The 25,009-nt window shown below is 37.3% G+C and overlaps 2 protein-coding genes across 5 annotated transcripts in view; one reads left to right on the forward strand and one right to left on the reverse strand.

The window, feature by feature from the left end:
• The first annotated feature begins 4,456 nt into the window (after positions 1-4,456).
• ssr3 (signal sequence receptor, gamma) lies at positions 4,457-6,306 on the forward strand. The gene is made up of 5 exons (XM_026287741.1): positions 4,457-4,711; positions 5,035-5,161; positions 5,292-5,390; positions 5,804-5,935; positions 6,023-6,306. Exons 1-5 carry the CDS (start codon positions 4,579-4,581, stop codon positions 6,087-6,089), a joined length of 558 nt encoding a protein of 185 aa, XP_026143526.1. The 5' UTR covers positions 4,457-4,578; the 3' UTR covers positions 6,090-6,306.
• Positions 6,307-12,552: 6,246 nt separating this feature from the next.
• LOC113118507 (voltage-gated potassium channel subunit beta-1) overlaps positions 12,553-25,009 on the reverse strand; it is a 135,073-nt gene continuing 122,616 nt past the window's right edge. For all 4 annotated transcript variants that reach the window (XM_026287745.1, XM_026287742.1, XM_026287743.1 and 1 more), the window contains 7 exons: positions 24,777-24,863; positions 17,332-17,417; positions 14,944-15,064; positions 14,708-14,802; positions 14,448-14,568; positions 13,753-13,841; positions 12,553-13,677 (listed from right to left, as the gene is read on the reverse strand). In XM_026287745.1, the coding sequence (XP_026143530.1) occupies positions 13,588-13,677; positions 13,753-13,841; positions 14,448-14,568; positions 14,708-14,802; positions 14,944-15,064; positions 17,332-17,417; positions 24,777-24,863 (689 nt within the window). In that variant the 3' untranslated portion in view covers positions 12,553-13,587. The remainder of the gene's footprint in view (positions 13,678-13,752; positions 13,842-14,447; positions 14,569-14,707; positions 14,803-14,943; positions 15,065-17,331; positions 17,418-24,776; positions 24,864-25,009) is intronic.

The raw sequence follows: 25,009 nt of genomic DNA on the forward strand, positions 1-25,009 counted from the left end.
AACAATGAAGAAATATTCACTTCTATTACTTGAATACATGGCAGACCTAAGAAAAATACAGAGTTCTGGCATGAAACTCTGATGGCGCAGTCTGATGGGTCAACTCAATCTGACGAAATTACATCATTATCACATGGCACAGCTGATTGGTTTTCTTATTGTTAGCCAATGAACTCACTGCTCAACATTCAAATATATGACTAGAACTTGCCCCGTTAGCAGTGTAGCTTGCTTCAGAGACCCTCCACATTCCCCAGCTCCACCTGTATATATCTGCTACGAGGTGATCATTTATGCTATGGGGTTACTTCATTTATGTTATATTTGCAGCAGCAATATTACTTACATGCTCACAGCAGCATGTTGTGGATGTATTGGCAGTAGCAAGTCTCTGTACTTACTCTGCAGCAGCAGCAGCATAGCAGATATATTCCGCCAAGACCAAATACATTAACATTGTCATGTTCATTACCATTCCAATCCCAGTTGTCATGACAGAACAACGGTTGTCAATTTTTCTGAGGTGAAACATTAACATAAGTATGAACTTCCTTGTACTAAAAACACAGAAGGAAGTGCATACTTCAAAGAGTAGTCTACATAGTTTACCTTCAAAAGTCTGTGTATAATGAACTAGCCTACATTAAGCAGCAAAAATGAATAAATCATCTCCTATTAAACCTAACCATTTCGGCAAGTTATCTTCACACAAAAGACATGTTAGTGATCATTTGAAATATAAACTTCCAGCAAATCTATCAGTTGCCAAAAGAGATGACTGGATGAAACTGGAAGGCTTAAATACAACGAACACTACAAACCTAGCTGTGATTTAGTTCATAGTATCATATTTACTTTTCCAACCCAGTCTTTTTTGCCATATGAAGTCACAAGAATACTGCATGTGTCTGTTTATGCACAATATGTGTTTGTTCAGCATATTGGCCACATAATAGTAGCTCACACAAAACCATATGTTCTTCTTTCCTCATGTATCTTCAAAGATGCACAAACGGTGAAGTCATGTTGGGCACACAGACTCTGATGACCGTGATGTCAAGCTAACTCAGCAGTCATTATTTCCTTCTCTTTCAGTCTCTTCTTCAGAATTTGTTCTGGTGTTTCCTAAGATGAAAAGGTCAGTTTTAAAGTCAAAGAGCAGATATTTTATTTAACCCTCCCCCTCCGCTTTTTGTTGGAGTCCCTGCTGTTGTGTTTTTGCTGTTTGAGTGGTCACACCAAGTTTGTTTTTCCATCTCCCGTGTTCTTCACACGCAGGGTTGACGCTACACAAAACGCAGTGACCTTTCAGATGTAGACAGACGAATGAGCTTTCCTCTCGTGCCAAAATGTCAATGTCTTGAGGTTTTCTTTCCCGCTCTTTTCGTTGTTTGCTTTTGCAAGTGGCCTTGGCAGGCCGGTGTAATAACCTTTGGCCTCAGGCTAAGCATGTGCTCTGTGCTTCTGAAGAACATCATGACACACTTATGACAAACAAAAAGCCATTTGACATTCTGATTTAGCATTGACTTCCATAACAGGATGCAGGTCTTGAGTAACATCATGAACGATACCTTAAATTGTACTTTTTGTTGAGGAATGTGTTTGTTTTTTTTCTTGAGAAATTTGGCATTTTTGTCTAAGGATTTTGTCTGGCAGATGATAAAACTTGACAAAACCACCTTGATAAAATAGTTCTCAGTTAACCTAGCGACTGCATATCAAAGCACAAACGATCACTGCATAGAATGGCATAGAAATGGCATGAAAAACACCCAGAATACGAGAAAATGTTTAATATTTTTTCAGAAATGATTGAGGAAACTTGAGTTCAGTAAAAAAAAAGAATGTTGCATCGTATATACAGTTAAACACTCCACTAAAATATGTTTTTTTGTTGTGTATTAGTTGAATCTATTTAAAATGAACATCTTGTAGTTAACTGCTAGTTTGCGATATCACACATAAACTGCAAAAACTGTGCTATTACTGCTTTTTAAACACAGAATCATATAATTCTTTGGCCCATTCTTGACCTATACAGGTTTTAGTCTTCAATATATTGGTAACCCTAAAAAACTCATAAAAGAAACCCTTTTAAATCAGAAAAACAGAACATTAAACACTAAGAGATCTTGTACAAAACATTAACACTTAATTTCAACATTTACTATCCTTCCACAGTCTGAAACAAAGCATGTGTACTATAATTCTGCTGTAACTCATTTTGTTCTGTTTAATATAATCACTATGTTCATCAGGGGAAAAAGACACCTGTAAAAGACATAAATACATGTGCACATAATGTTTCTGCATCTTAATATAAGATGCATACAGATGAGCATGATGATTAGAAAGGGAATAGTTCTTCCAAAAATGTAAATTCTGTCTTCACAACCAACCCCGGGCTGACACAACCAAGGTTTCTGATCTCCTATTTTTTTTGTGTGTGTGTGTGCTTTTTGCACACTCATGATGTTCTCATTTGTCTTTCTGAATAGTGTAACCTGTTCACTACAAATCTTTTTCTATTTAACTTTAATGTTGCATTTGGCAATCTACCATTTATAAATCCTGCTATGCATTTTTGTATACGCCCTAGATCTAAAAATGGCAAGAGAACAAAAAGCAAGTCCTACTGACAGAATACATAATGCTGTCAGCACAGTCATCATATGCAAACTCTTAAAGTTGGGTGCTTTCGGATCAAAGCACCGTCCCATGCGTAACTGGCTGCCATTGAACGGATCCACCCATTCTCCAGAAAGAGGTGCAAATGTGATCAAACCAGCTGCCATGAGTAGGCTGCTAGTCATTCTGATGTCAAATAAGAAAACAAACGATGAGGTCTACACCCATTTCATAACTGCCCTTTGTTAACCGGGGAAACCCAGGATGCGTTTATGCGTTTACCTGAACTTTGTCCTCACTGGTGTCTCCCTGGTGCTTTGTGCTTTCCTTTATCAACTACAGCAACGATGTGTACAGTCAGCTAGTTCCCAGTTCACTTTCATTCTCATTTCTTTCCCTCAATTATTATTCTTATCATTTTTGCTTCTGCCTTTCCGAAGCCAGCTCAGAGTTGTTGTTCTGTAAATGTCATTAAGTTATCAGGTGACTTGGTGGTAAAGAGTGTAATTTATTCTCGAGTTCAAAAATTCACCAGCTCTAGGGTAGGCCTACCTAAAATCTCAACTGAGGGTTCATACAAAATGATCTGTTCCAAACTTCTCTTCACAGAGTTATGATGTCTCAGACATTAAAAAAAAAAAAAAAAAAAAAAAAAAAAAATCTGCCTTTCTCAGACATTTATGCTGGTTGGGTGGCAGGTTGAGTTTCTCCCCTAAAGAAATGGAATGATACTTCAGATACTTCAATGAGGTGAAAAAGAAAAGTAGACAGAGAAACACCAGTGTCTCAGTAAGTCTTTCTGGATTGTGAATCAGCAATAAAAGTCTGCCTTTTGTTGTATTACAAATTAAATTTCAGACAATGCTTGAAAACCTGTCAGTGTTACATTTGGTTTTCAATTTTTAACCTGTCCTGGGCAGAACACTTTTCAGACTAAAAGCAAACAAATAAACAAACAAACAAAAAATATATATATTTGAGCCTTTTTAAAACAAAAGTGGTGGTTGAACTGGGTATTGCAGTCTAAATTAAAAATATTGAAGAGGTTTTTTTTTCACCCGGCCCCTCCTCCTCAGACTTGACCTGCACGCATTTTGCCAGATTGACGATACCAACAAGAACGAGCGCACTTGACGATGAATGAATTGAAATACGCGTTGTTTTTGCCAACTGGCAACCCGGGTGCCGAAATACAATTGGGTAAACTAGCAGTGGGCGGGATGCACAAACCACAACTACAGAGATTACCGAACACACATTTTCAAAAGAGAATAAAGTGACTGTAGCATTGTTTGTCAGAGAAACAAGTATGTTAACTAAGCATGTTTTTAAATATCTGGTAACACATTATGGCATTTTTATGCTTTAGTAGGGTCAAAAAACGTACATACAGCACCTTTAATGTTTAATGTTTAAATGAGCTAATATAGGATAGCATCTTTGTTTATAAGGGCAGAATTATAACTAATTCTGATTAATCTGAACTAATGTTATGTGATACTTGCTAATTTGTAAACTTTAATATCTGTCTCCATCTAGTGGTCAACAATATATATGCGTCTCAAATCAACACAAACCCACACACACACATCTTTTTTTTTTTTTTTTTTTCGTTTGACAGGACTCGGTTACTACAGCTGAAATGACAAGATGAAAAAAAAAATATAGATTTGAAACAGCATACGTGTGAGTAAAGTATGGCCGAAATGTAATTATTGGGTAAACTAGGCTTATTTATTCTTCTGTGTGCTGCACACACGGTTGTTCCTCCTTGACACTAGAGGACAGCAGCTGCGCGAGACTATCCTTGAGCTCTGCCTCTGCGCGCATCAATTCTACGTCACTGTTTGTGCTGACGCGGCGTAAGCGCTTCATCCATTCCGATCACATACGTGTCTGTCTCTTTTCCCCCAAGCCGAGAATCGCAGAGGAGCGCAGACCGGAGACATGGCACCCAAAGGCGGCAACAAACAGCAATCAGAGGAGGATCTTCTCCTGCAGGACTTCAGCAGGAACCTGTCGGCCAAATCCACGGCACTGTTCTACGGCAATGCGCTAATCGTGTCCGCAATCCCCATCTGTAAGTTCCTCATCTGTTCCTGCTAATGATACTCTCGGCATTCCTTCTGACGTGGAAGTTGTTGCTCAAAACTGAGCTGCTTATTCTATTCTATTCTATTCTATTCTATTCTATTCTATTCTATTCTATTCTATTCTATTCTATATTAACGTAGATAAAAGTAACGTTAAGTAGGTTCTCGCTTAAAGCGTTTATGCAACACTATTTGTGGTCTCTCTGATGACCACTGTTATTGTTTTACTTAATTTATTCATTGTGAATATATTGTAGCAAAATGATTTTGGTTTCACCCAGTCCTTGCTTTATGTATTCTTTTGTAACAGGGCTGTTTTGGAGGATCTGGCACATGGATTTGGTCCAGTCTGCAGTGCTGTATGCTGTCATGACTCTGGTCAGCACATACCTGGTGGCCTTTGCTTACAAGAACGTCAAATTTGTCCTCAAGCACAAGTACGAATACCTAAATGAAACCTCACACATTGTTTAAATGCATTCTTTTCTCTTCCTCTCAGTTTTCCGCGACCCTTATATCTTTTGTTACCTTTACTAGAAGACTGAGTTAATAATTTTGTACTTTCAGAGTCGCTCAGAAGCGTGAAGACGCCGTGTCCAAGGAAGTGACCCGCAAGCTCTCTGAGGCCGACAACCGCAAAATGTCCCGCAAAGAGAAAGACGAGAGGTATCTTAGTCTTAACTGTGATAAATACTGACGGTTTTGTCAGCTTTCATTGACCAGATCTTAATGTTTTTATAGTATGGTGTTCATTATTTGAAATAGCTTATATATTATTATTATTATTTTTTTTTTTTGGAGGTAATTCTGGTACTTTAACTTGAGCTTCTTTAAGTTGAAGTACTCAAAGCAGTATTTCTGTTATTTTCATTTCTAGTCTTGTGTAATTTATTTAATTCAGTTACTGTATTGTTTGTTGTTATTTTTAATAGTTTTTTTCTTAGGCAAACATGCCAACACTGCTGATAATGATTGCAGAAAAAGCTTTATGTTGATCTGTTGTCTTAAATATGCCACAGAATATGCTCATTCTGTAATTTTGGAAGTTCTCTGTTGCTTACAGCTAGCCTTTGTTGCAGGATCCTGTGGAAGAAGAATGAGGTCGCTGATTACGAGGCCACCACTTTTTCCATCTTTTACAACAACACTCTCTTCCTTTTGATTGTCATCATTTCCTCTTTCTTCTTGCTGAAGAACTTCAATCCGACAGTGTAAGTTTACTGTAACAAGTCTTTGTGTCTGTTTAAGCCTATCGATTGGTCCAGATGTCTAACGTTTACCTCGTATGTCTGTCACAGGAACTACATTCTGTCCATTAGTGCGTCTTCAGGTCTGATCGCCCTGCTGTCCACAGGGTCCAAATAAACAGATTGCATTAGGAGGAGAAGATTGAGGAACAATCCAAGCAATTGAGAGGATCATGGGGTTGGGGGTGGGGGCAGGCAAGGTAATTTGTTATCTTTTAGGAGGGCATTTATCATTTCATCTGTTAAAGTTTCATGAAATTCATGATTGGTTAAGGCCTTTTTTGTCTGGTCTTCTCTTGTTTTTTGTTTTGTACCAATAAAAGACTGTTTACTCACGTGTTTTGTCATATTTTATTATAAGGATATGAGGATACAAGGATACGACATAGTTACTTCTGTTGTAAATAATGGCTTTTTTGATACCAATTAGACAATTACAATAGAAAAAGATGCAAATGCAAGAAAATGTACTAAAAATAAAACCTTGAGAAGTTTAGACTTCATCAGTTGACTATATAATAAATCTATGTGTATATAGTTTTAGTTTCATTCATTGGAATGCACTTGGTAAAAATATTTACTCTACATGTGCTCGATACTTTGTAGGGTCTCCTGTTGCTTTAATTACTGCCTCAATTCAGCGTGGCATGGAGGTGATCAGTTTTGTGGCTCTGCTGAGGTGGTCTGGAAGCCCAGGTTTCTTTGACAGTAGCGTTCAGCTCATCTGCATTTTTTTGTCTCTTGTTTCTCATTTTCCTCTTGACAATACTCCATATATTCTCTATGGGGTTCAGGTCTGGTGAGTTTGCTGGCCAGTCAAGCACACCAACACCATGGTCATTTAACCAGCTTTTGGCAGTGTGGGCAGGTGCCAAATCATGCTGAAAAATTAAATCATCATCTTCAAAAAGCTGGTCAGCAGAAGGAAGCAAGAAGTGCTCCAAAATATATTGGTAAACGGGTAGAGTGGCTTTGGTTTTCAAAAGACAAAAAACAAAACAAAAAAAAAAACACAATGGACCAACACCAGCAGATGACATTGCACCCCAAATCATCACAGACTGTTGAAACTTAACACTTGGGCTATGAGCTTCTCCACCCTTCCTCCAGACTCTAGGACCTTGGTTTCCAAATGAAATACAAAACTTGCTCTCATCTGAAAAAAGGACTTTGGACCACTGGGCAACAGTCTAGTTCTTCTTCTCCTTAGCCCAGGTAAGATGTCTCAGAAGTGGCTTAACAAGAGGAAAATGCCAACTGTAGCCAAATTCCATGACACGTCTGTGTGTGGTTGCTCTTGATGCCTTGAACCCAGCCTCAGTCCAGTCCTTGTGAAGTTGACCCAAATTCTTGAATCGATTTTGCTTGACAGTCCTCATAAGGCTGCGGTTCTCTCGGTTGGTTGTGTTTCTTCCACACTTTTTCCTTTCCGCTCAACTTTCTGTTAACATGCTTGGATACAGCACTCTGTGAACAGCCAGCTTCTTTGGCAATGAATGTTTGTGGCTTACCCTCCTTGTGAAGGGTGTCAATGATTGTCTTGTGGATAACTGTCAGATCAGCAGTCTTCCCTGTGATTGTGTATCCTAGTGAACCAAACCGAGAACATTTTGAATGCTCAGGAAACCTTTGCAGGTGTTTTGAGTTGATTAGCTGATTGGCATGTCACCACATTTTGTTGAGATAATGAATTGGTGGGTTTTTGTTAAATGTAGTAACCAAAGACATAAACTACATCATTCTGTGTGCATTGAATGTATTTAATACACACAGAGTTTGTATACTTTTGTTTTTATTTCAAAAGTTTCACAATTTGAAATAATACTAAAATTAATGAACTTTTCCATGACATTCTAATTTGAGATGCACCTGTAATTATTGCAAAAAAAAAAAAAAAAAATAATCAAGAAATCAGTATAATCAAGATTTCAAAATATTTTATTGAATTATTGTTTACATGTGCACTTTAACACTTCCACTATCTAGCTTTGAAATGAATCATGAAGACTCTCCACCCTGGGTCACATGACCACGAACAATAAAGTTACTTCATGTCCTGAACATCACATGTACCCCGTTTTAAAGGGACACTAAGTAGGAATTACTCCCATCTAGTGGTGAAATTGTATTTTGCATTCAAACTAATTTTGCTCTCCAGCGCCTCGCTTTTTCAAATGCGTGTTGCATCTACGGTAGGCGATATGTACCAAAAAGCTTTGACAGGATGTCTTCTAATAGCACTTCGTCGAGTTTTCCTTCAGGTGAACAGGTGTGTTATTTCAAACAAACAGCAACATGACCATAAACAAACGAATGTTACAGTATGAATTACTGACTGTGGAAAACATGAAATATTGTAATTAGTAGTTATGTCTAATTTATTAGTTATATTTTCTGAATTATATGCATTGTTAGATATAAAAAAAAATTATAATATAGACTGTAACACTGACTTACCTGTCGAGAAGAAAACTGGCCACTTGAGCGTCTCTTTTGAAATCTTTATCAAGCATTAGCTCTTTCCACCTAGAAAAAGCTTCCCCGACATTAACTCTTGTTTTCTGTAATCTACGGTCACGTTTCCTTTTACGTTCTATTTTTTACTGTTTTGGCGACTATGTTTTCTTCTCCTGTGGCGCAGCATATGTATGGTCCATAATAAGAATGCAATCCAGACTTTTAAACTTGCCGGTGCAGTTTCAAGCGGCTCTCACTGCTCTGCACCTGCGTTTCTGGCTCTGACCGAAAACGCGCTGTGGAAACGCGTTGGCTTAGTACTTTTTGTCCCTCTCTGCTATTATAGTTTTGCAAGATGGCGGAACTACATGGAAGCCTCCGTCGACCTACCCGTCCCATGTATATAAAGATAATAAATTCTTCATTTACAAGGATTAGTTTAAACATTGGCATAGGTATTTGTACACCATTGAGGGCATATTTATGAATAAAAATATTGATTTTAGATAATAAAATACCTAAAAAGTTACTTATTGTCCCTTTAATGGACTTTAGTGAATGGATTCACCTTTATTCAGAACGCTTCTAAAAATGGGTTCCCTTTTCTTGCCCTTTATTCCCCTTATATTACGCTGCTGTCACTTTAAGACCTACTGTATTTTAACTTATGGGTGGCACTTTGGATTCCTGAATTCAAAATAACTGAAACAAATTATTTCAAATAATAGTGTTGCACCAAAAATATACCTGTCAGTTTGACTGAATGAGATGTACGTTTAAAAAAAAAAAAAAAAAAATCTTTATTAGTATCCCATAAATAGCATAGGGATTTTTTTCCTTCTGTCTAATAGCTGTTCTGTTTTTATGTATTAATAAGAGTAATAATATGTATTAATATGTCAGGTTGGGAAGATTAAGCAAACCGCTAAGCAGAAAATGTATTGATTTAAGGAAAAAAGCTCTAAAGCATTTAAACTCTTGACATCTAGCAACTGCAACCATGAAAGCTTGTGGAGGCTTGTTACCGATGCAAGATAACGCAAATGCCAAATGAAAATGAAATGCCTTCAGGATAAATAACGCAGACAGTTATGCTTAATAAATCAAGAGAAGTAGGCCTAGAGATTGTGATCATGATTAAAATACAATTCATCATGCAGCCCTTTCGAAACAGAACCAGGTGTTCCTCATATATCCTGAAAAATGAAGCCAAAACATTTCAATCGCCCCCTGGTGGATGGCTGCCCTCCAGCTCATAAATCATCCTCTCCACTTAAAAAAAGGAAAGTGAGCTGAACTCCGGTGTCATGTGAACCTACTTGTGATAATACAACATTTCTACCTGTTGTTCACCAGCTTATTGTGTCCACCGGTATATTGCCCAATAAGGAAACACACATGGGTTTACTGACCTTATCCATTTTTATTTCAAGCATATAATCTACCTCTATGTACTGTTTACATATTTATATTTACAGAAGTACACTGCTGCCATACAGGGAGAGAGATGCATGATATGATAATAGACCCTGATGCAGAGATTCAGAACAGCCTGTGCATCCTACAGCTCCTCTTTTCTCAAAAACAGTGTTATAAACTTTAGAAAACAATAATCACCATGTGGTGTGATTTCTATTTCTTTCTTTTTCTTTTTCTTTTTTTTTAAAGACATCATGTACAATTGAGAAAGGCTCACAGTATTACACTCCTGGACCCATGGGAGAATGGGCAAGCCCTAATGTTCATGCAGGTGAGAATCAAGGCACTCCGCAGGGAGACTAAAGGTAACACTATGTACACAAGGTTCTCATGAAGCCCTCTGTGTTTCACTCTTTATTTTCTCTATACAGAACCATCTTGTTTCCTCAAGTCAAATTCCAACAAGTTTCACATTCATCTAAACACTCTGAGAATTGAAATACTACAGGGTAAAGCAGCTCATCTGTGTTTAAAATATCAAGGGCATGATAAAGTATGGCTTTCAAGTAGGGCGAGCAAGAGCGATAAAATCAAACATGAGGCACCCGCAAACAGTAAATCAGATTCGCTCCCATTATATCTTAATGCTTCCATGCATATTGGGAACTCCTTGATTCTTAAAGAGACAGTCCACCCATAAATATAAACTCATCATTCACTGACACTCAGTTTTGTTTCTATTTAACATCTCTTTATACATAATTTTAATATGTTTTTGTGCATACAGTGAAGGTCTATTGGTTCAGAAACAACAAGTGACCCAGTGACTTTTTTTTTCTTTTCTTTCTTTTTTCTTTTTTAATGAAGATTCATTTTTGGGTGAACTACCATTGTGAAAAAGAATACTTTAGTATACTTACATTTTTTTAAATAAATAAATAAAAATACTTATTATGGAAAAATACACTTAAGAATACAAGAATATACTTAAGTGCCAACTGAATGTAATATTTTTGAAAAATGAAAATTTACAGTAATAATTTATATTAAATGTAGCCAGCTAAACTTTAGACTGTTCTTGCTCCACCTCAGCAGTACATATTTATTTATAATTTCATAATTATTTTGTCTTTGAAATGTGGTTAAAGTATTCTGTCAAATATACTGACAAGCATTTATGGTAAACTAAAATATAATTTCATGTAATTTTCATAGAAACCTATATATTACACATTTAAATATATATATGTAATTACACATTTGTAATGATGAAGAACATATAAAATGTAGTAATTTTAAATGGAACAGCACACTACACACTACAAATAACACACTACAGTTAAAATTATAATCAGTATTTTACATGTGCTTTGATATGCATAATATGCACTAGGGGTGTAACGGTTCACAAAATTCACGGTTCGGTTCGATACGATACACTGATGTCACGGTTCGGTTCGGTTCGATACGTTTTAGATACAGCAAAATGTAAAAACATCTCAACTTTTCAGAATGCCGCAAGCGCACCGCGGGTCATGTGACAAGAACTAACCAATCAGCTTCATCCTTTCCCATAACAACGTTGAAAACTCAGCCAAGATGAAGGAACAGCTGATTATAGTTGTATATGGATTGCAATTTTGAAATAAATTTAGTAGCAGAGCTACTGCAAGCGATTTTTAGAGCTGCAAATCCATTTATCCTTCGCTGAAATTTCCGCGTCTCATGGAGAGAGCACGTCATTGTTGCTTAGCAAAGACAGACGCCTCATGAGCGCTTCTGCCCGAGCGCTTTGGAAAGGAGGAGAAAGACGCGCTTAGCGTTTTCCACGCGTTTTTAGGAGCGATATGTGAACGGACCCTAAGGCGCTCGCTCACTCAGCACGCGATGAAGGCTCATTGCAAAATGTCTAATGCATTTAACAGACCAGAAATATAAGATCCTAAAATAACCAACAGGTCTGGTGTTTGGGTGCACTTTGGATTCCCTGTAAGCTATAATACTGGTGTCTAAATGCTGCAGGCATAGTTTGTTGCATGCATGTTTCTCCTTTTTTTCGTCTTTTCCCAGATACTGACACAATAAGGTGATGTCGGCGTAAATGAGTTGACATGTTTCAAGTATTCACGCTGGTGTTTTGTTTTTTTTTAAAGCAATGAAGCAACCGCGCGAAGCCCTCACTATATAGGATTTTATAAAGAATGCAGAGCACTAGTGTAGTGTGCAAACTTACCACAGTGTGGATTTCAGAAAGTGTGCAAAGACTTCACGTGCACACTTACCATAACATGGATTTACAAATAATGTTCTAAGGAGGGGCTCTCATGTCACTCTGATCGAGCAGCTCATAGATGGAATCATGCATCTCAAACAATATGTCTGTTAAACGCATTGGCCATTTTGCAACGAGCCTTCAGCGTGTACTGAGTGAGCGAGCGCCTGACTGAGTCATAACATAACATAAACATAAGTTGGTGTTTTTTTCTTCTTCGGGAGTGTCAGGGGCGTTGCCTGTTACGTCGTTTGGGTTATTGGGCTACCTTGTTGAACGCATATCATTATATTTCTCTTTTTTTTTTTCAAATATAATTAATTAGTCCAACGAACCTTTCGGTATGCATAATGCGTACCGCGTACCGAACCGAAAGCGTCGTACCGAACGGTTCAATACGAATACGCGTATCGTTACACCCCTAATATGCACTTATAAAATAAGTGTACTTCTTTTAAAGCACAACAACATCTGACTTCTTAAAAGTCCAATTAAGTGTATTAAAGAATATGGTCATGAAACTGTACTTTATTTCAGTACACTTACATGGCCTGCATTGATATGTTGTTATCTAGAAGTACAGTTTTTTAAAAAAACATACTTTTGAAATTGAAAGTACACTAAAAGTGCACATTCAATATAATTAAACATTTCTTTTTCACAAGGCCATCCCTTTAAGTTGTTTTCCTCTGAATATCTTTCACACTGTTACTAAAAGGAAAAACAAGTCACTCATTTATAGTCAAACATGAATGCATTAGACTGCTGGCATATATTCTATGCATGTCAGATCAACTCTAATACTGTATATTTAGACTGCGGATTGAGGTCGGTTTATAATACAGTTGCATGTTCAGTAAGCATGTATTCATAGATTTATGCTACCCTCATTCAAGTAATTTCCTATAGGTCAGATGAGTGCATTTACTTATTTTTCTACCGCATTATAAAGCAAACACGCATAACGTCTTTAAAATATCCCTCAGAAAATATCAACACAGGCATTCTTGCACAGGCAAAACAGCTCGAATCTTTGTGAATGCACACTGCTCCACAGAGTCTGCGCTCTACAGGTCTGCAGTTGCTGCGTTTGAACACAAGAGGACGACATGCGCTTTTCCTCCACCCTGTGTGTGCGCTAATACCGCCAGACGTCCCGGTGGCTGATGGTTTTGAGAGCATAGGTCAAGCATGGGTGTTTATAAGGTTCATAAATCACATTTGTGAGTGAAGCTCTCCAGCAAGGTGCCTTAACAAGGTGACACCTGGACACCAGTCGAGAGGATTCTTGCTGTGTTTGGGTGCAAAGGCACACTAGCAGAAACAGAGGGGATGCAGGTAACAGGTTATGGAGGACGGCACTCTAAGGCCTGACCGATGATGAAAACCGATTCGGAGCAGGAACCACTAGGGCATGAACACTGCTACACACATATCTCTCTTCACCCTGAGCCCGCGTCCAGAGCCCCTAGGACCGATAGTCCTTTTTATTGTACGGCCTGTTCCCAAGTATATGATCAATGTCAGAGACCACGTGGGATGTCATCTTTGGAAGAACCTGAATGTCCAAAAGGATTAGTCAGGGAAACACAGGAAATTAATAGATGCATTAAAAGTCGATTCATTTGCTTACCTGTATGGCTCCCAGGTTTTCAGTTAGCTGCTCTGCATTTGAGGTTCCTAGTAGTACCGAGCTCACTCCCTCGTTCCGCAGACACCAGGCTGGGATGAAAAAGTGACAAAAGAAGTCTTTCAAACAACCTTCTCGGCAGATTACAATTTGTGGAGATTAGGTGGCAAAAAGGACCTAAAAGTGTCTGTATGCTTGTGTTTGGTTAGCCAGCATTAGCAGTAGCCTCTGCTGGTAGATACTGTTACTACACCATTATGTGGTCAAAAATGAAAAAATAAATTAAAATAAATTAATTATAAAATAAATTAAAATGTAATTTATTCACATGATGACAAAGCTGAATTTTAAGCAGCCATTGCAGTCTTTAGTGTCACATGATCTTCTGAAATCATTCTAATATCCTGATTTGGTGATCAAGAAAATCATATTTCTTGATTTTCTTCATTTTGAAAGCAGCTGTGATGCTTAAAGTGCTTATTTTTTATAATGATTCTTTGATTAATAAAAAAAAAAATCAACATTTATTTGAAACAGAAATATATATATATTTGTACACCCTCTTGCAAATTCTTGCAAACACCTCTTCAACAGTAATTTAAGAACAGGAATCAAAACCTGCATGAGCTCTGGTAGCTCAGAAGTCTAGACTGATTGGTAAGACAACTCTGTAAAAGTGTCATTGGGAGAATTCTTACCTACGGCGAGCTGAGGCAAAGTGCAGCCCAGCTTCTCAGCTATATGACTGAGTTCTTTCAGCTTTGCCTGCTGCTTTCGTCCGTCCTCACTGACTATCTTGTCTTTAAGCCACTGGTATGACTTCAAGACAAAGAGAGAAGTAGATGAGTAGAGTTAGGTTGGGAGAAAATAACTATTTAATTTGTCATTGTGTATATGCAGCAGTTAGTTTCTAGAAAATTCCAGTAAATTATGATTAAATTAGACTTTAACTTGGTACCTTCATAGCAGCCCTGGAGGATTCTGGGATACCGTTTTCATACTTTCCAGTGATGATCCCACAGGCCAAAGGAGACCATGTCATGGCGCCCACACCTACAGTCCCCAACAGAATCAAGGAAATATTTATGACCAAGATAAGCAGCTGCTGTATGCTCTCACTGATGAATTCTCTAAATTTGACAGTTTCATATTCACTGAGACTGAGTGAGTAAACGATGATTGATTGACACCTGCCTATCTTATGGTAGAGCTCAGGCAGCTGCACCTCGACCTTCTCCCTCTGGAAGAGATGATACTCCGCCTGCTCACACACTGGAGGAATCAGGTTAAACTGCCTCGCTACAGAATATGCTTCCTAGAAAGAGAAAATAACATTCACATTACACTTTCATATCAAAATATATGATTTACAGTGTATTTGAAGTAGCTAGAATTTCATATGACCTTCCTGTGGAAAAAAAAACAAAAAAAAAAAACAGCATATGCTGGTTAGGTATGTTTTGACGCTGGGATGCTGTTTTATGCTGGTCATGTGCTGGCAAAGAACCAGCATAAACCAGCAAAGGACCAGCTCAAACCAGCAAAGAACCAGCATAAACCAGCAAAGGACCAGCTCAAACCAGCAAAGAACCAGCATAAACCAGCAAAGGACCAGCTCAAACCAGCAAAGGACCAGCAAAGGACCAGCATAAACCAGCATCCCAGCATCAAAACATACCTAACCAGCGTATGCTGTTTTTTTTTTGTTTTTTTTCAGCAGGGCTGCACATTCTTTCATAAATTGTCCAACGCTCCATCAGATCAGCAGATATTGCAGATATTACATTTGCTGGTTTTGTTTAAAATATTTACAGAAATGCTAGTTTTCTCAGCGTGAGCTTATGTTGGTTTCAAATACTTTTTTCTATCCTTCAGTCTGAAAGGTCACTTTTTTTAATCATCGCTGATAGGTAGAAAGTGAACAATACAGTAAAACCACATTCAGGCAAGACTGAAAGGTTAAAATGTGTTTCATATACTCTAGGCTACTGTTCAATAATGTTGGTCTATACGATGCTTTCGAAAGAACTCATTGCTCAACAAAGCTGCATTTATTGAAAACTTTGTGACCAATCTTAAAAATTGGCTTGAATAAGCATACCCTGAAAGTTTGAAGCAGTTGTAAAAGCTTGTAAGAAAAAGTTGTAAAAGTTTTACAGTTTAGATAGATTAGACAGAAGATTTAACACACTGCTAGCATGATTTAACATGTTGCTATCATGTTTTTGCATGATTAGCATGTTGTTAGCATGATTTTATCATGTTGTACTAGGATAGTTTTTAAGATTTGCTAGTGATAGACAGCCAAACATTATAACTCTTATTATACAAAAATAATAAAAAGTCTGTGAGACTTGCTGTAGTTTTTTTCATGCATTTAATGAAAATCATAAGTCCAATCAGCTAGAAAAGACATAGCAACCCAAGTCAGAGTAGTCTGAAAGTTTGACTAGAGTTTGGTGGTTGTGGCTTAAACTCTTGGAGGAGATACAGTCCAAATTTAGTCTCAGAAGAAGAAGAAGAAGATTATTAAATAGCATTTTAAAAAAACTGGCTTTCTCAGGCCAACTTAATAACTGTGATAGCAACTATAACAGTGTTGGCAAAGCTGAATTTCCTTCAGAAATCATTTTAATATACTGACAATGCTGAAAACAATTGTGATGTTCATATATATTATTATTTTTATTTTTTTTAAACTGTGATACTTTTTTTTCATTATTTTTTGATGAACAGAAAATTCAGAACAGCATTTAACTGAAAAGGCCTATAATTTTCTTCCCTGCCACTTTTGAGCAATTTCATGCATCCTTGATAAATAAAAGTATGAATTACTTAAATTACAAAATAAATAAATAAATAAAACATCAACAACAGAATAGAATAGAAATAGCCTTTTTTAATATAAGAATGCTGGAACTGTTTGCTTTTCTGTTGTCAGGTCTTTAGGTATGAACCTATAGAAACTGACATTTACTACACCCTGAAAAAATACTGCCTGTAATAAAAGTGACAGCTAGTCCTGGTCTCTCCTGTATACAGTCTATATTAATATCACATGGCTGTTGACAACCCTACTGAATCCTTGATTTCATATGCATGCAGAGAGCTAATTTCAGGCTGTGAACACAAGTTCCAGTCGTGGGGGTGTGTTTACGTGGGATGGATCTGGCATGACACCAGAACATAGTATTATCACAGTCACACAAATTGCAGGTCATCATTGTATGTCCTCTCTGTAAAAACCCTGATCAAGCCACCATTTATCACCCATGAATTAACAATGTCAGTGCTTAATTACAGCATATCAGTTTGGGCCAACTTGCTTTGTGCTACACTGCAATTAAAGCAACAGTACTGAAAAACACTGACTTCAGTCCAAGGGCTAAAAATATGTGATGTGGCCAATATACACTATAGAAGAGCTGAGATACGAGAGGGTACTATGTTGTCCCTTCAAACATAGTTTGCTCCTGAGTTCAGTCCTACAGGAAGTCAATGATCAGGGATCAGAATGCTGTGCCCTCTAGGGGGATGTTGAATTTTATAATGACTAATGCTGTTTAGAAAAATGTTACTTACCATTATTTCCATAGCTGTCCATCGTGAGGTCCCCCAGTACATGGACATGCCTTGGTTTATCACGTAGGTCATGGCTCTGACGATCTCTAAGGAGACAAATATTCACAAATTCTGTTATTACCCTTGTGAAAAATAAATAATTTAATTCAATGTGTACCTGTAGTGTACTCCAAAGCTTAAAAGTATAAAAAAAAAAAAAATCTTATTAATTTGCAACTTCAGTTGCATCTCCAAACATTTGAATATCGTAAAAAAAATAAAAAAATAATTGTAAATCTGTAACGTATTTCTAAAAGTGAAACTTTCATATAATCTAGATTCATTACATGTAAAGTAAAACATTGTAAAATGTTTTGCTGGGGCTCCTTTAGCACAAACTCCAGCATCAGTGAGCTGTGGCATGGACGCGATCAGCCTGTGGCACTGCTGAGGCACGATTGACCCTTCAGCTCATCTGTATTGTTGAATCAACTGTTTCTCATCTTTCTCTTGAAAATATTCAATTGATTTATATGGGGTTCAGGTCAGGCACATTGGGTGGTCAATCAAGCATGGTTATATCGTGGTCAGCAAACCACTTGGAAGTGGTTTTGACACTGTGGTCAGGTGCTGAATTCCTGCTGGAAAAGGAAATCAACATCTCCATAAAGCTTGTCAGCAGATGAAAGCACAAAGTGCTCCAAAATCTCCTGGTAGATGGCTGCATTTACTTTGGACTTAATAAAACACAATGGACAACCACCAGCAGACGTCACGGCACCCAAATCATCACTGACTGTGAGAACTTCACACTGTTCTTAAAGCAGCTTGGATTCTGTGCCTCTCTAGTCTTTCTCCAGACCTTGATGTCCAAATGAAATACTAAATTTACTTTTATCTGAAAAGAGTGTTTTGGAGCTGATCAACAATCCAGTTCTGACTCCAGCTTCAGTCCATTCCTTGTGAAGTGTTTGAATTGGCTTTACTTGAAAGTATTCTCAAGCTTGCTGTCGTTCCTGTTGCTTGTGCACCTTTTCCTTTCCAATTCTTTCCTTCCAGTCAACTTTACATTTAATATGGCTTGATACAGCACTCTGTGAATAGCCACCCATTTCAGTAATGATCTTCTATGACTTACTCTCTTTGTGGAGGGTGTCAATGATTGTCTTGTCGACCATTGTCAGAACCAAGTCAGCAATCTTCCCCATTATTGTGATTTCAAAGAACAAGAGATACCTGGAATTTATATTGTAGGGATGGTCATTTAACGACACTCAAATGTAAATATTTTTTAGATTTTGAGATACTGGATCATTGACTTTCGTGGGCTGTTAGATCTAATCATCAAAAATAATTAAAAAAAGAGAGAAAAAATAACCTTTTGAAATGATTTACTTTACATGTACTGTAATGAATCTATGATATGTGAAATTTTAACTTTTGACCCGTATATGTGAAATAACTTTCATTAGAGTATTAGTAGAATATTATGTTAAGTTTAGGGTTAATAGAATAAGTTGACATACTTGCAAAGTTACTTAAAGTCAGTACAATGTCTGTGGGGGATCAAAAAATAGTAGACAGTCTAATACTTTAATGACTGCTACTTGCCATGTAGTTGCAAAGTTACTTGTGGTTAGTAGAACGGTTCACATTTAACAAAAACCTAAAAGAAATTAGAATATGGTGACACGCCAATTAGCTAATCAACTCAAAACACCTGCAAAGGTTTCCTGAGCCTTCAAAATGGTCTCTCAGTTCACTAGGATACACAATTATGGGGAAGACTGCTGATCTGTCAGTTATCCAGAAGGGTTAGCTACAAACATTCATTGCCAAAGAAGCTGACTGCACAGTGGTATACCCAAGCATGTTAACAGAAATTTGAGTGGAAGGAAAAAGATGCACAACCAACGGAAAGAACTGCAGCCTTATGAGGATTGTCAAGCAAAATTGATTCAACAATTTGAATGAATTTACAAGGAATGCACTTGAGGCTGGGGTCAAGGCATCAAGAGCCACCACATACAGACTTGTCAAGGAATTTGGATACAGTTGTCGTATTCCTCTTATTAAGACACTCCTGAATCACAGACAATGTCAAAGATGCCTTTCCTGGGCTAAGGAGAACTAAACTATTGCCCAGTGGTCCAAAGTCCTTTTTTTTTCAGATGAAGGCAAGTTTTGTATTTAATTTGGAAACCAAGGTCCTAGAGTCTGGAGGAAGGGTGGAGATAGTGTTAAGTTTCCATAGTCTGCGATGATTTGGGATGCAATGTCATCAGCTGGTTTTGGTCCATAGTGTTTTTTGAAAACCAGTCACTGCACCCATTTACTAAGACATTTTGGAGCACTTCATGCTTCCATCTGCTGGCCAGCTTTTTGGAGATGCTGATTTCATTTTCCAGCAGGATTTGGCACCTGCCCACATTGCCAAAAGCACCAAAAGTTGGTTAAATAACCATGGTGTTGGTGTTCTTGACTGGCCAGAAAACTCACCAGACTCGAACCCCATAGAGAATCTATGGAGTATTGTCAAGAGGAAAATAGGAAACAAGAGACCAAAAAATGCAGATGTCAAAGAAACCTGGACTTCCATACAACCTCAGCAGTGCCACAAACTGATCACCTCCCTGCCACGCCAAATTGAGGCAGTAAATAAAGCAAAAGTAGCCCTTACCAAGTATCAAGTACATTTTCAGTAAATTAACATACTTTCCAGAAGGCCAACAATTCACAAAATTTTTATTTTTTATTTTTATTGGTCTTATGAAGTATTCTAATTTGTTGGGATAGTGAATTGGTGGGTTTTTGTTTAATGTGAGACAAAATCATCAAAATTAAAAGAACCAAAGACTTAACATTCTAAATTATTGAGATGCACCTGTATAATCACACAAAGTGCTGCTTAAGTGAATAAAAGCACTCTAAATTTCAGTTAAATGCATTTAAGTTTAAACTATAATAATTATTTATTTAATTGCAATTAATATGCAATTAATCACTAAATAATAACAAAGTGTTAGAAACATAAGACCAATATTCCGTTATCAATTAAATGTATTATTTTAAAATATATTATTTTCATTACGTTTTCATTTTTTATCTTGTTGTATTATAACGTGTACTTCCTTTTCACAAGGGCAGACTAGGACAGAATTACTACATTCTGTGCATTTCATTTTTTTTTTAGTTATGTTGAAAAGCCAGAAAAAGTCAAAACAAATTAGGCAATTATTAAAATATGAGAAACTACAATAGTTCTGCTGGTCATCAAGGATAAATGTCAAATTTGGTGTAAACTATCTAAATTGTGTTATTGTCTAAAGTGGTGTGTGATTGGTGCTTCAACAACCTCGTCTTCACATATTTTGAAATATACATTGCATTGCATTGTGTTTTAGTGCTAAAGAAAATGTCTAAAAATGCCTCTAAATTTAAAGGTGTCATGAGTGATTTCTGAGAAACATTGTAGAAAGTGGATCATATCAAATCCAAAACACACTTCTGTCCAATCCCCAGTAAGGATATTTGAGGGTTCTGAGCTACCAAGTCAGGGGTGTGAATCTTTGGGTAAAAGGCCTGTTTGTTTGCGATTTCAAATATCAACAGCGTTTCTCAAAACTCACTTACTGCACATTTTCTACTCATTTTTTTTATTTTCAGTTTATACAGGTGTGTGCTATATCTTCAGGTGGTGACTTAATCCTGTAATGTATAGTTTCATTCACTGTGTGCCTCATCTTGGGTGGATTACGTTCAGCATGATGCACTTTTATGTGTTTTCACATAATTCAATAAGTGCACTCATGAGGAAAAATGAATGATAAAGTGGAGTGTAACTTCATATTCCCTTTAGCTTTTACCCTTCATGCTGATAAAATTGTAATCAGGTAAGAAAAAAAGTGAATAGAGAATAATCAGGGGATTGCAGAACCACTGAGGAACTTTAATATGCACTGCACACAATGAGGAGCGCTAAACTCTGGACACTTTATGCATCACTGCAGCAGAAAAGCACTGCATAGCGATCTGCTTGTCCATGCCTATGAGACAGACGGACAGCGAGAGAGAGGCATCCACACATCTGTTCAGTGTTAAAAGGTAAGAACCAGAGATGATTAAGGAGTCTAGGCTTGCGATTTTTGCAGCACTTTTAAAATAAAATGTGTGTTGATTTATAATAAAAGGTTAATACTTTATCACATTTGAAACCAACCTACCACCTTAATTTAAACCCTACCTAAACCCTAACCGTAACCCTAACCGACAGTGTTAGCAAAATCAAACATGATACAAATCTCTGAGCTCTGTTGAGTGTGACTCTTGTTTTACAAGTGCAATGCTGTACCAGGTGAGCTTATGAGTAGGTTTACTTTGTCAAAAAAGGAAGCTGTTATGTTTGCTTAAGTTTTTTATATATAAAACACTCCTGTCCCCCTCACTTCTAAAATGATGGCTACACCCCTGATATTTGTTAATGGATAGTCTGCCTCTGTAATAACTGGAAAATGATGCATGCCAAGTTAGAACATGAAGAGGTTAGTTTACACAACATTAAACACAAAGAACTGCAAATATTTTATTTCAAGTTCTACAGCTTCTTTCAGTGATTTTGTAGGATTTCTAATCAGGCACTGAATGAGCACTCTTTTAGCCAATGTAATTATTTAGGTTCTTAAAGGCGGACTCAATGAGTGAACTGAACTGGTAGGGTTGCAATGAATTAACTTTCTGTTTGTAACAAATAAACATTCTTTGCTTGGGGAAGATGTAAAAACTGTAATGGGAAGTAAGATTTGTATAGGTACTGTGTTAGATTCTCTGAGTCTGAGTGAGAAGTGATGGAGTGAAAGCTGAAAAGCTTGTTAAAGTAGAGAGGTCTGGAACAAATGGCTGAGTCAGTGTAACCTTGGCATCCAGCGCAGAGCTTTGAAATATTACTAAGCCCTGAATGCTACATAACAGAACAGCTCTAAGCGGTACACACATACCAGAGGGGCATACAGATCCCCCTTAACAAGAGAATATTGATTGAGCTCACAAAAAGAGATGGACTATGAAAATCTTTCTCTTTCGAAAATCTCCTTTTTGGCTCTACAAGGTGACAGGAGATTGGCTAAAGAGTGCAATCTTTGCAATTTACGGAGTTTAGGGCGGCCGCATATACATTATGATTTCTCAGGAACTTAATAGGATGGATAAATGAAAGAGAGCATCTGTTGTTACAACAGCTGGTAATTTCTTTATGAGTACTGAAGGTCAAAGAGACTGGCTCACTTCTCATTTGCTCTTCTGAGAATAAAACTCTCAATTTAAAAAACGGCATCAGCAGCAGATATTCATTTTAATTAACTACCCTCCCATTTTCTCCAAATTGCTCTTGATGCAGTTGTTTTTCTCTGTCTCCTCTTATTTTGTAACCGGTTTATATTGTTCAAGAGATTTTGCTATCTTGTGCTTTGTACCAAAAGCACATTATTAAACAGTAGATTAGATGTTCACGCTGACTGCACTTGAAGCTTTGGGCAGTCCAGAGCTTTAACAGCAGCGTGGTAGCCTGCTGGCTGCATTGTGTACTTTGAGTAGAAGTAAAAAGTCTGGTTATTCAGAATTATTACCGTGATGGCATCCTGGGGACTGCACTTTATCGTAACCCTGTTATCACGAATACATCTTTCAGAGGATTTAGACCTCAGATGGATGTGCCTGCAGGACACCAACCCTTTTAGTCTGACACACTCGTTCTTTTGTGCATGGCTTTTGATGCAGTATTGAGATCGCTAACTTCTCAGTACTTTCCAAAGAGTTTCCCAAAGTGCTCTCAAAGTCTTCACAATGTACCCCAAACAAATTCCATACACTATACCATTCAAAAGTTAATAGTCGTATTTATATGAGGAATACATTAAACTGATCAAAGGGTATACTGAAGACACTGAATTAATAATGCTACAAAAGATTTCTATTGCTATTAAAAGCAGCATAGAATTAGAATTACATTTTAAAATATATATTGTAACAATACATATTTATACATACATATTTATGTACTTAATAAAAATATACTGCAATTGTACTTTTGGTATATTAAGTTAAATATTAAACTTGAAATATTTTTGGTATATTTTTGTACTTGTGCACTTCAGTTGTGTGGAAATAGTGCTGAAGTCCAACTGAAAATATACTGAAGTATAAATGATTGTGCTAAAGTGGCATTGATTCAACAAGGTGCTGAAAGCATTCTTGAGAAATGTTGGCCCATATTGATAGAATAGCATCTTGCAGTTGATGGAGATTTGTGGGATGCACATCCAGAGCACAAAGCTCTCGTTTCACCACATCCCACTGGGTTGAGATCTGGTGACTGTGGGGCCATTTTAGTACAGTGAACTCATTGTCATGTTCAAGAAACCAATTTGAAATGATTCAAGCTTTGTGACATGGTGCATTATCCTGCTGGAAGTAGCCATCAGAGAATGGGTACATGGTGGTCATAAAGGGATGGACATGGTCAGAAACAATGCTCAGGTGGGCCGTGGCATTTAAATAATGCCCAATTGGTACTAAGGGACCTAAAGTATGCCAAGAAAACATCCCCCACACCATTACACCACCTCCACCAGCCTGCACAGCATGATCGATCCATGTTTTCATTCTGTTTACGCCAAATTCTAACTCTACAATCTGAATGTCTCAACAGAAATCGAGACTCATCAGACCAGGCAACATTTTTCCAGTCTTCAATTTTGGTGAGCTCGTGCAAACTGTAGCCTCTTTTTCCAATTTGTAGTGGAGATGAGTGGTACCCGGTGGGGTCTTCTGCTGTTGTAGCCCATCCGCCTCAAGGTTGTGTGTGTTGTAGCTTCACAAATGCTTTGCTGCATACCTCGGTTGTAACGAGTCGTTATTTCAGTCAAAGTTGCCCTTGTATCAGCTTGAGTCGGCCCATTCTCCTCTGACCTCTAGCATCACTAGACTGCCGCATACTGGATGTTTTTCCCTTTTCATACCATTCTTTGTAAACCCTAAACATGGTTGTGCGTGAAAATCCCAGTAACTGAGCAGATTGTGAAATACTCAGACTGGCCCGTCTGGCACCAACAACCATGTCAATGAGAAATTGAACAGGTGTTCCTAATACTCCTTTAGGTGAGTTTACATCAGATACACTTTAAATATCTTGCATTTAAAGACCAAAATGATTTAAAGATCATACATTCCTCATCAATGGTGACATTTATCACATTTTAGGCTTAATAATATGAAATACACATTGTACACAAGTAACCTAGTACTCCTGATGAAGTTGAATTATAACTTTATATATATATATATATATATATATATATATATATATATATATATCAGTAGTCTCAAGTGATATATCAGTAAATATGTTAATATATTTACTAAGGCAACCCCAACATTTTAAAACTTGCCCTTATTTTAATGACCAAACTTACCCTCCATCGGTGTGTTGCTATCAGGCCGGTTGGCGAAGACCACATCCACATATTCCAGCTGCATCCTCTGCAAGGAGCCCTTAAGACCTGAAAGCCAGATGTATATTGTGAGTCAGTCTGGGTATTGTTTGTCTCCCCTTTCAAAAAAAAGAAGTCTGTTAGTTTTTATTCTCCAATGTAGCATTATAAGTTATAAAAGAGGGAAAGGCTAGTGCTAATTAAAAAGTTGCATG

This window comes from Carassius auratus, chromosome 18 (assembly GCF_003368295.1).
Source record: "Carassius auratus strain Wakin chromosome 18, ASM336829v1, whole genome shotgun sequence".
NCBI lineage: Eukaryota > Metazoa > Chordata > Actinopteri > Cypriniformes > Cyprinidae > Carassius > Carassius auratus.